The sequence below is a fragment of the Eutrigla gurnardus genome (genome assembly GCF_963514095.1).
Source record: "Eutrigla gurnardus genome assembly, chromosome: 14".
In the NCBI taxonomy this organism is placed as follows: domain Eukaryota; kingdom Metazoa; phylum Chordata; class Actinopteri; order Perciformes; family Triglidae; genus Eutrigla; species Eutrigla gurnardus.
In genome coordinates, this window is record NC_139937.1 from 2,407,513 (window position 1) to 2,418,827 (window position 11,315).

General features: G+C 45.7%; 1 protein-coding gene across 1 annotated transcript; it reads left to right on the forward strand.

Moving 5' to 3' along the window:
• Positions 1–5,028: 5,028 nt before the first annotated feature.
• il11a (interleukin 11a) lies at positions 5,029–11,272 on the forward strand. Its single transcript, XM_084026906.1, has 5 exons — positions 5,029–5,395; positions 6,166–6,323; positions 9,125–9,220; positions 9,375–9,536; positions 9,681–11,272. The coding sequence occupies exons 1-5, from the start codon at positions 5,389–5,391 to the stop codon at positions 9,858–9,860; spliced, it is 603 nt and encodes a 200-aa protein (XP_083883032.1). The 5' UTR covers positions 5,029–5,388; the 3' UTR covers positions 9,861–11,272.
• Positions 11,273–11,315: the final 43 nt, after the last annotated feature.

Genomic DNA, 11,315 nt, shown 5'->3' on the forward strand with positions numbered 1-11,315 from the left:
CTGAGATGGAGGGAGCAAGCGGGGTAGATGGAAAAGTGTTTGCACAGTAAAAAGTTCCTTTTGCGTGGGTTGCTTGCTTCCCGTTGCCCCCCCTCCCCCCTCTCTCCCCTTCCTCTTCTCCTTCTCACACTCCGTCTGTGACCTATTGCTTCAACTCGTTCATTCAGAGATTTCCTCACTGGCAGACACAAAACTGCTTGGAAGCAGTGAGAGCGAGCAGGTGAGCAACGCGGAGTCAGCGAGGGTTTCGGCTCACTCTGGCTGTTACACGTGCACGCAAACACACACACACACACACACACACACACACACACACACACGTGTGAGTGCATGCACACACGTACGCTGTGTTTAGTCAAATGCCATAGAGTTTGGTTTCCAAACAAAATGAGCCTCGTAAATGTGCGCTTAATAGAGAGCTGATTTAAACATTTTGCTCCCCCCAAAGTTTGTGCCAGGGAGCGAGTTTGCCTCATGCTCTTCCTTTCATCCCTGCATCCTGCCCTTTGCTCGACTGTGTGAGCTGCGCCAGTGGAGGAAACCTGCAATAATGATGCTGGTTAATGTCCTTTCTTTAATGGTCCAATAAAAAAAGGCAAAGCAACAGATGCACAACAGCCATATCGGCTCCCAGTGGGCCGCTCACATGGAAAAGGAAGAGAGCAATTGACACGCATAATTAGTAAATCCCGTCCATGGAGAGTTTTCTCCACAGAAGGCTCGCCAGAGGGGGGATGGAGGGGGGGGGGGGGGGTTGGGTGGAGGGTCTCTTGTCATATCTCCATTTGAAAGAGGATAACCTTAACAGTGGTTGCCGACGTTGAGAAAGAGAGAGTCATAGACGTCACTTTATTGCCCAATGATTACAGCCCCCTCCTGTGTGTCACTATTTCTCTCACCCCCCCTGAACTGAATTAACACACTCACTTGCTCTCTGACGTAGGTTGAAGGAAGGGGGCAAGCAGAGGGGAGAAGAGGCATGGGGGTGATTATGGTGGTGGGTAGCGAGTTAGGGGTAAGGTTACCATGACGATTCCCCAGATAGGATACCCAGCCGGAGTCACGCACTTGGCAGTGGGCTGGAGAGAATGAATGCGGGGCGGAATGACGGAGTAGAGAGGAAGAAGAGGAGGAGGTGGTGGAGGTCGTGGGGAAACTTGAAAGTGTCCTGTTATAGGAGAGTAAATATTAACAGTGAAAGGTCAGACCTTTGCTTTTCCCTTTGAACGTAATCTCTGCGTTTGTTTACGCAGGTCCTGCTGGAATTCCCTGGAGGAAATGAGGGCGCTACATAAAAATGATGAATTTATTACCACTCCTTCACGTCACAGCCAACATATTCACTGTTTACATATGACACTCTGAGGTAAGCAGAACATGAGACTTAACCCTAAAACCCACAAGACGACTTTATCACCCACCTGGACGTGGAAATGAACCCGACGTTTATGGGAAAACCCACATCAGCAGAATGGACTGATTTGGTGTTTGTTCTCACAATCAGACTATACAACCTTCATCAAACACTGTACACAGTGATGAGGAATCGATTCAGGCTCAAGCGCTTCCTTGTCAGATAAATAAACAGTGGCGATTACTGCAACAGACATTCTGAATCAGCTTACATTGAAACCTTCGTTAGGGACTCCGGTAAACGGATGAATCAAGCGACTGTGTGGATTAACGGCACCGAAGGTGAGCCAACGTGTGCGAGGTTCAAATGATTGGAAGCCTGCGTAATAATAATGTGTGAATACATGCCGTGGCACACAGGAAAGCCAGTGTAAAGCATGAGGGAATTGAGTGAAGCTTGTGTGAGTAAAGTTTGTCTGGCAGCGAGGCCTGGCAGGCCCTGTCACAGGTTCCCCTTCCTCTCTGATGTCTTTGAGGTCGTCGTCTGAGTGTCTCACTCTGTTTCTCCTCCTATGGTGGTTTACACAGATTGGTGATGTAATGGGTAGCATATGAAGGCCACACACAAACACACAGGCACACACAAACACTGATGCTCATGCACGTTATACAGACACCGCACTTATACCACCACATACCCATAATTACACACATATACAGTACGCACACCCATTCACACAAACCCTGGAGTCCCCCTTTTCCAACAGGCATGCACCGCTGTGCGCTCGCTCTCTCACACTCACACACACACTCACACACACTCACACACACACTCACACACAGTCACACACACACACACACACACACACACACAAAACAAAAGTCCAAACAAAGACGCATAACCCTTTTTTTGGTGACATCTATGCACGTGCGCAGACGCCCGCAGGCGCACACACTTGAAGGGCACCCGCCGGGTGTCATGGTGTGTGAGCGGGCCGAACAGAAGAGTGTGTGCTTGTGAACCACCCAGGAGACCCCCATCATGAGAGGCAGCCCAGAGAGGCAATGAGGGAGAGTGACTAACTTCACTTTTTCTTTTCTTCTCTCCCCAGCTGTGTCTTCAAACGGCCCTTTGATGTGGGAAATTAAAAAGAGCGAGTGTGTCAATATCTCCCTATGTCCGACCTCACTCATCTATTTCCTCTCCTCCTCCTACAGCTTTTCTTCTCTACTGTTGACCCGGGAAAACAGAGTATGACCCCCTTTCTCGACCACAACAAATCTACCGCCCACTCCCCGCTACCAGGCTCCTCATCACTTGGAGGGTGTTTGTTTGTCTGTGTAGGCCCACCACCGGACTGGCAACTCTGTGTGTATATGTGTATGAGTGTGCGACTGTGCGCATACAAGGCCCACCACTAATTATTTTCTAACCACACCATGAGTGTATGTCTGTGACTGAGGGTCTCCTAATCTCACACCCAGACTCAAAAGTGCTTTCTTCCCTTTCCCTGGTCTCTCTCTCACTCTCTCTCCTTCCCTTTGTGTGTGTGTGTGTGTGTGTGTGTGTGTGTGTGTGTGTGTGTGTGTGTGTGTCACTCAGGCTTCTGTCCCAAATGTGGCACACATTTTTAACCAAATTTTCAGAAAATCTGTAAAATAAAATTTGAATGTGTTCCCATTTGCACCCACGAGTGTTGTGTTGTATGAATATTTGGAGTTGGTACATGGAGGTTGTATGTGGTGCTGAATCTGGAGTCAGGTGCCGTGATACTAGAGCAGAAGTACAGGGTGACAATATGACGCAATCACAGCAGCGCCAACCAAGCAAAATTTGGAAAACACGATGGAAACATGCCATTTAAGTTTATTTCATGTATTCATCTGAGGAGGATTTCATCCTCCCCATCACTCCACACACATCTGATGTTTCTGTCTGCTGACAGTTTCGCATTCATGGCGTTTCCACCAGGCGAAGAGTGAAGCCAATGGAGTGCCCTAGACGTGAATTATTCTAAGAGCCAGCAGAGGGCGACCCCTGTGGTTGCAAACAGAAGAGTCTCACTTAATATATATTAGCGTAGTTAGAGAGAGTAAAGTAGAGTATAAAGCAGGGTATGCTGTAGGGCGGGGCTACCTGGTGACTGACAGGTTGCTAGCACAGCATTGGCCAGTCTGGGAGTTGTCTTACACCCTTTCACAGTGTGTTCGGGTGCACTCTGCTCCACCCTCTCGTGTCAGTTATGGTTGCAAAACACAAGATACATGGCGACATGGCAACAGCCACAATGCCGAACTCAAACCCCCAAACACACCTATTGACCCCCTGATGGTCTACATACTCTGATGCATCAACTGTCCCCCTGTGAGTCCTGGAAACGCCTTTGTGCCCTTTGCAACAGTAGGCCACGCTTTACTGCACCTGACTGAGTGTTTCCAGGCTGCCCCTCTCAATGTGTGTGTGTGTGTGTGTGAGAGAGAGAGAGAGAGATCATGTTGGTGTGTGTACAGTAGACTGTTATGTTTCTGCATGGTTCTGCACTAGAGAGCGTCTTTCTGGTGTGTTTTGGTTTATTCGAGCAGCATGTTTTTCTATGACGCAGCGTATGTCGTGTGTGTGCATCCATGTGCATGTTGTGTGTGTGTGTTTGTGTGTGTGTGTGTGTGTGTGCTGCGTTGACCCCTCCAACCACCTACCACCCCTGTGTGTGTCTGTGCTAATGTCCTGTGGTGTGTATATATGCGTGTGCGTGTGTGTGTGTGTGTGTGTGTGTGTGTGTGTGTGTGTCCGCTCACTGTTTCTATGCAACACTTTCAGAGGCCCCTTCTGGTCTGGACAACACCTCTCTCCCGCTTCTATCCGTCTCTCACTCCTCACTCTTTCCTTCACCCTGGAGAGGGAGAGAAGCAGTGAAAAAGAGGGTGGGGGGGGGGGGGGGGGGCAGTGGAAATAACAGGCTGCTGTCTCAGGAGGGGCTCTGAAAAAAAGAGCAAGGGGTGAGAAAAGGAGGGAGAGAAATCTGGGAGAGAGAAGGTGTTTGCTGTGCGTATTAGCTATGATAGAGGGAATGTGGCATGTGTAGCCGAAAAGAGACGACGGGCGGCAGCACACCTTGTGTGACATGTCACCCTGAAGAGGACGGCAGGTCACACTGGAGGTCCACAACATACATGTTACACAAGATGGGCTGATACACGGGAAACAATGGGCTTTTTAAAGAAGTCTGCAGTGATACAGAGAGAGAGAGAGGAAGAGAGACAGAGAGAGATAGAAAGAGAGGGGGAAGAGATTTGGAGATGGAAAGATAAAAAGAGGTAGATGGGACTGATTGGCAGGTATAGCGGGATGGACAGAGGAAGTGCTGCAGATAGGGACAGGACAGGACGGGAGAAAGTGATAGAGGAAAGAGAAAAAAAACAAAAAACAACGGAACATTTTTTTTTTAAGTTTCGCAAAGGGAGACAGGCAGCGGGGAGGGGAGGAGGAAAGAGAGAGAGGAGGGAGAGCGAGAGAGAGAGAGAGCGCGAGAGAGCGAGCGTGTGTCTGTGTGTGCGTGTGTGTGTGTGTGTGTTTTTATGAATGAAGTGAGTCACTGCCGATGTGTCATAGGCCCGACGTCTTTATAAAGGAAGTTTTAAACAAGCCTAAACACTTCACTGCGCGCAAAAATTGGACTTACCACACTCGCATCCCTCTCTCTCTGCATTTCTGTAGCCTCTCTCTCTCCAAACTGTCCAAGTGTCTCTCTGCCTTCAGCACTCATAAAGACTACAAGGGGCTCATCTCAAACTTTACCAAAGACAGAAAGTTTGATTCTCACCTTTCTGTTCTCCCATTCATCACTCTGCTCTCTCATTCATCCTTTCTCGTCCTGACAACTTTTCCTCCTCACTCTGACTGAAGAGTGCGAAGAAGAAACCGGAGCACGTGACACTTTCCGGAGTTCAATTTATTTATTAATTTTCTATTTATTTATTTATCTGCCGGTTTTTTTTTTACTGCTGGTTTACCCATCCCTTGGATCCGAACCGAATATGAAATGTAAGTGTTTGTGTGAGTGTGTTTCACTTCCATCATGTCTTTAGTTGTTGTTGTAATTTCTTTTTTGTGCGGTTTTATATGATTCTGTATTTACACTGTGCATGTTTAATGTGTATGTGCCTGGTCGTGTTTCAAGCAGACTGAATATAATTACCCAGGCTCTTCTCAGATAACATTGTACAACTATTGACTAACATAGGACTTGACATCCAGAAGGAACAACTTTACTTCCAATTGTAAAAGTTAGATTGGGACAGGGAGCTCGGATGCTCCTGCAGCGTTATTTCGGCTGTGATTCTTGTGGTTCACCTGTAATTATCAAGCATTCATCATTTCAACACCACTGTGGTTCCCTTTTAATACTTAGTCTACCTTGTATTTGAACTTGAAAGGAAAAGAATGAATGAGCTTACTGTTAGAGTTGCCTTGGCTGGGTCTATATAATTTATACCACCAACTCACGTACCTATCCAGTTGCAGGTGTGACAATCAGCAGCATTCATTGCAGTTGCCTATGGTAAAGGAGTGATGCTGAGATTCAGTGTCAAAGCCCGACTTTTTGATGATTTAATGATTTGCGTTCAGCCTGTGAAAACATGACTCTGACACTGAAGCTCTTGAAGATTCCTCTGCCAAGTCTGGAGCTATTGTTTATATTATGGTGCAATATCTTCCCCTGGAGCTGACAGCCGTGGCCTGAGGTCATTATCATTATGGCGAGATGACAGCGCCTCTCCACTAATTGCTTCCGTTTTGTTCTCCCCCACCAGTGCTGCTGGACTCCTCCTCGTCGCTCCTCTTCTCGCTGCTATTGGCCCAGCTGCCCGTGTTCACGTCTGCCTCTCCAGTACCACAGCGGCGGCCCACTGACATGGATAAACTGTCCAATCAGACCAAAAATCTAATGAAGCTCACCCAAGAACTGCTGGTAAGTGAAGACGTCGTCATGGCGATTGCCAATCTCAGCAATTGATTGGAGGAGAGGCTAATGGGGTCCTGGGCATCCTGTGCTAATCAAATTGTTCGTGTGAGGGTGGAAGAGGACGCACAGCCTTGTCCTGACTGATCTGCCCACGGTGAATGTTGGTGTTGATGTTCAGTTTAGGGAACAGCACCAGTGTTTCACCAGCGTTTCACCAGCGTTTCACCAGTGTTTCACCAGCGTTTCACCAGCGTTGCACCATGCGCTGGACTTCAGTTTGACTTAAGCTGCTTTCATTAGTGACAGACTGGCTGCATGCTCGGATCAGGGCAGCAACAAGCCTCAAGGGAGATTTGACCAAGTGATCTCACTTTTAATCCACAATCTGTAAGGGGGTTGTCTGACTCAGCAACCTACTAGTGTGCCTGGTCACCTGACTGGGAGCAGTCACAGGACATTTGGTGGCCTGGCCAGTGAAGATGAAGTTAATTGAAAGTTTTAGACGCACATTTACAGTGATGTCCTAATAGCAGGATAGATAATGTGCTCTTGCAGCTGGAAAGACATAACGTTCTAGGAATCATTTCTCCCATTAAGACTAATTTAGAACCACATCTCAACACCTGCCTCCATCTCGGCGAAGCATACCGTCGGTGACATGACAGTGAGGTATATCACTTGCCTATTTACATAAAAACATGTTTATGTTCTGCGGCTAGACTGTGGAAGTGAGGATGGAGTTGGAGGGAGGTTTTTTTCTCCTATGAAATGTGCACCGCGCTGACAACGCTGTCTCTAAATCTCATATTGTTGACAGTCAAGTAGGAAAATCACATTTGAGAAACTCAGCCAAGATTTGGTTCCAGCTGGTGGTTTTGTACCATCAGTGTTTTAACAGGTGAAAAGAAAGCGGGATCATATCTGTGGATCTTTGGTTCCACATGACTGATCCAGATTCTATTTTTGCATTATGCAAATCTTTAAACTCGTTTGTTCTGGGTATGCAATCAAAAATAGCCACATACTCTCTCTAGTCTTGGCCAGTAGATAGTGTTCAGAAAGTGTGTGTGTGTGTGTGTGTGTGTGTGTGTGTTGCTTTAAAACAATGTTACAGGCCATTGTGTAGCAGGACTCTGTAAAGTGGGGTCCAGATGTGAATAAATCAGTATTATCACACGGTGCTGGGGACAGTATTAGACAGTGTTCAGCAACATGGAAGTTTATTTTTAATTTGTTTCCCTTATTGTGTAGAATTCCACTAAAGAGAGGAGAAAGTCAGGAAAGATAAATAGAACGGGAATCCATGGAAAGTCCCTGCAAAAAAAGCTATGAAACTGATGCTTTAAAGAGAGAAAAATATCTGTGTGTGTGTGTGTGTGTGTGTGTGTGTGTGTGTCTGTGTACACACATAGGTCTATATAAGTTTTCCGACACAACTGTGTGTTTGTGTGCGTGTGAATGTGTGCGTGGGTTTGCATGCATACGGTATGGGTGCAAATGCGTATATATCTCCGCATGCATTTGTGTATGCATTTTTGTGGCGGTGTGTGTGTGTGCACTGAGGGTTCTGTAAATAGTCATGGTTGTGTAGGTGCGGTGTTTAGTGTTTTGCTTTCGGTCGCCACAGCAAAGTGACCTGATAAAAATCAAAAAAGATTTATCACATTCCAGTATTTGCATTTGCAGGAAGGAAAAGGATGGATGCTAAGTTCTGTCGGGTGAGGTCATGATCTGTGATGGAGAGAGCAAGAAAAGGAGGATAAGAGGGAGAATTAAAGGCTGAGAAAGATGGCGCAAAAACCACAAGAGATGAAGAGATCAGAGAGCCAACTAGATGACAAGCCAGTGGTGTATGTGTGTGCATGCATGCACATGTGCACGAGATGTTGCATGTGCTTGTGCACCTGGTTTGAGACACAGAGAGGGGGGGAGGAGAGGGAAGTGAAGGATGGAAGGGGACAAAAGCAACAGAGACAAAACATTGGACCACAAACATAAGTGAGCTCTTATGAAAGGGTGATGGAGAGACATGCGAGACAATGCGGCACATTCATCTCTAAAAGCATCAACACAAACAACTGGAAGCAAACAGCGGGGCACGGAAAAATGCCGCATAACAGGTTAAGGAAGCATTAACACAACCTGTTTACACAAAACATTTCTCAGCACTCATCATCCTAATGTTGTTATGTTCCTCTGCTGATTGGAAATGACGCATGATGCAAGCCACATCAGTCGTCTCCGTTTATTCCCATTCATTACTGAATCGGGCATACATCTTTAATACTACCAATCAGCACAGCTGCCTTACTAAGGTGAAACTCTCTAAACCTGCAGTCAGATGGTTTACCCCCCTCTGGTGGCCACGTTGAGCACTACACCCCGCTGCCTGGTCGTAGTTTACAACACAACTCCTCAAGCTGGGCAGCGGTACTGCGTCATTCCCTCTTTTTATAGCTGTGACCCTGGAGTTTCCCTACAGGCCTGTGTTGTCTGTCCCACTTGGAGCTTTCTTAGTCACTGCATATGTTGTTCTCCTCGCTCCCTGTAGAAAACATCCTGTGGGTTCAGGTCATTTGCTCTTATTGTTGACATTTGGAGAGGCTGGATGTGGGTGAACTCACACTGACCCAATCGACCGCACTCCCCTCAGTGAGAGCTACTGTCTCCAAGCACAGAAACAAGTCATACAATGGAGGTGCTGCACTAATACTTTCCTCATGTTGCCGTGACTTGTCTCGGGATCAGTTAAATTGCACTGATGCAAATTACTAATGGGCTGCTCTGTGTCTCGTTTTCTCTTTCAGAGGGAGCATGCGTTTGACTCAGATGTGGAGCCCCACAGGTTCAGGTCTCTGCCAGAAATGAGCAACAGATCAGCCAATGACCTCAACAATCTTGAGGTAATGCTCTGAAAATGTAGGCTATTTGTGTGCGACGCGGTGTGCGTGTGTGTGCATGCTCGTGAAGGGAGAGGGGCTTGCCCGTTTCTGTCCACACAGTTACGTCTCACCACACCCATGCCAATTCTCTAAGTGTGTCTGCGCTGTTTTCCAGCTGAAGCCCACACTCTCTCAGCTCCACGCTGACCTGAAGCTGTACGAGCACCACTTTGAGTGGCTGAACAAGGTTTCAAAGAAGCACCACCACCCTGCACTGCCCAAACTGGTGGAGATGATCAGAGAAATGAAATCCCTCATCAATCTGCTGCACCGTCAGGTAAAGAGCTAAAAAGTTTCCCCTTTTGATTCTCCGTTGCCTTCATTATTTCATTCGATGTTCGTTTGGCCGGGTTTTTACTCACACTCATAAATACACTGTGATAAATGAATTTGTTTTTCTAATCTGTTCAATCTCCTACAGATGCTGAGAGTTGAAGCCCCGAGGCTGACTCAGGCGACCCCCTCCCTCCCCCCTCATCTCCCCTATCAGTTCGATGTCCTACAGTCCAGCCATGAGCTTCTTCAACACTTCAAGCTCTTCTGCGATTGGGCATACAGAGCATTCATCAGCCTCAAGCCCAAAGTCTCTGCAGCGCAATGACCATCTCCCGAGCTCACTCGTGGTATTCCTCTCAACTACGTGGCTGCAGAGCCAGTGAGGATACGTGGAGCCCCGCCTCAGCCAAAGGGGAATTAGGACCATGTCAGTGTGCACTGTAGTCAATAGCATCCCTTAAGAGGCCAGAACGTCAATTAATGACATGTGTGTTGAAGAATGTGTTTCCATCACAGCCAATAAGGATGAGCTATTCTGCAGCCAGTTACAACCATCAAGATCCCCATTAAAGCACACTGACAGTTTAACTACAACCATCATGATTCCCCCCAACTCTCTCCTAAAGGCCTTGTTCATGACAATGTTATTTATGTATTTATTTATTTATTGATTGTTAGTAATTTATTTAATTTTATTTATTTGAAGTTGTAATGTGTCACTCTATTCTTTATTTCTGTTATTAACGTGAATTTATTTGCCCACATCTCTGTACTCTTTCTTTTTGTCTTGTGTCTCACTGATCCTCAAGAAAAACACAGTAGCACTTCCTGACCTTTGTGTAAACTAACTTAATCGACTTTGCATTTGTGTATTTCTTTAGTCAATCATTTTCCAGTAGATGTAGCATAGATATGGGACAGCCATGGTTTTCACTTACAGTGCCCTTAAATAAACATTTTTAGAAGATGTTAATGTTATCTTCTAACCATGTCAATCGTGCCAGGTCTTAACATATCAACTGAAATTAATGGTATTTATCTGAATATGTCAAACTAGTAGTCACAGAGAAGTGAATGCTTTCTTTTGTACCAAAGGCAGAGTCTCTATTGTTGTTGCCCGTTTCTCACATTCTGCATGAGGAGGCATATTTAACGTTGTGGTAAAGTTGAATGTGCCCTGTTGCTGAGCACTGATGGACCTGATTAGATTCTTTGCACAAACTTGTTGGGATTAGCCTCTTGGATGAGTGAGGTGGCTGATTTTTAACCTGTGCTTTGGGGTAGAAAAGTTTTTTTTTGTTAGTTTAACACCCAAAGCCTTAAAATACTATGTATTGTGACACTATGTTCTGTACAGGTGTACATAAGTGTACAATAATGTAAATTGTTGTATACAGTACGTTTGTATATTGGGTTTCCTTTTTTTTTTTTTTTTTTTACAATATAATGTAGATTACTTTACCAACTTTATCACTATCATTTTTTTCATTTCTATTTTAGTATTTGTTACAGTATTGACTATTTATTTAAGTAACTTGGTGGAACTATTTATTTTGTGCTGCAGTGGAGCAAGTCTCCTATCTTTTTGTACTTTTATACAGTTTTAAATTCTTATTTACTATTATTATACCATCATGTTTAAATTATTGTTGTAACATCAAGATGCCTCTTCCACACACTGATTGGCCTCAATGTGAAATATGTGCCTTGGTGAAATAAATACTAAAGAATGTGCACAATTGATGCGAGTATATCTTTTATGGTTCACCTACCCTTCAAT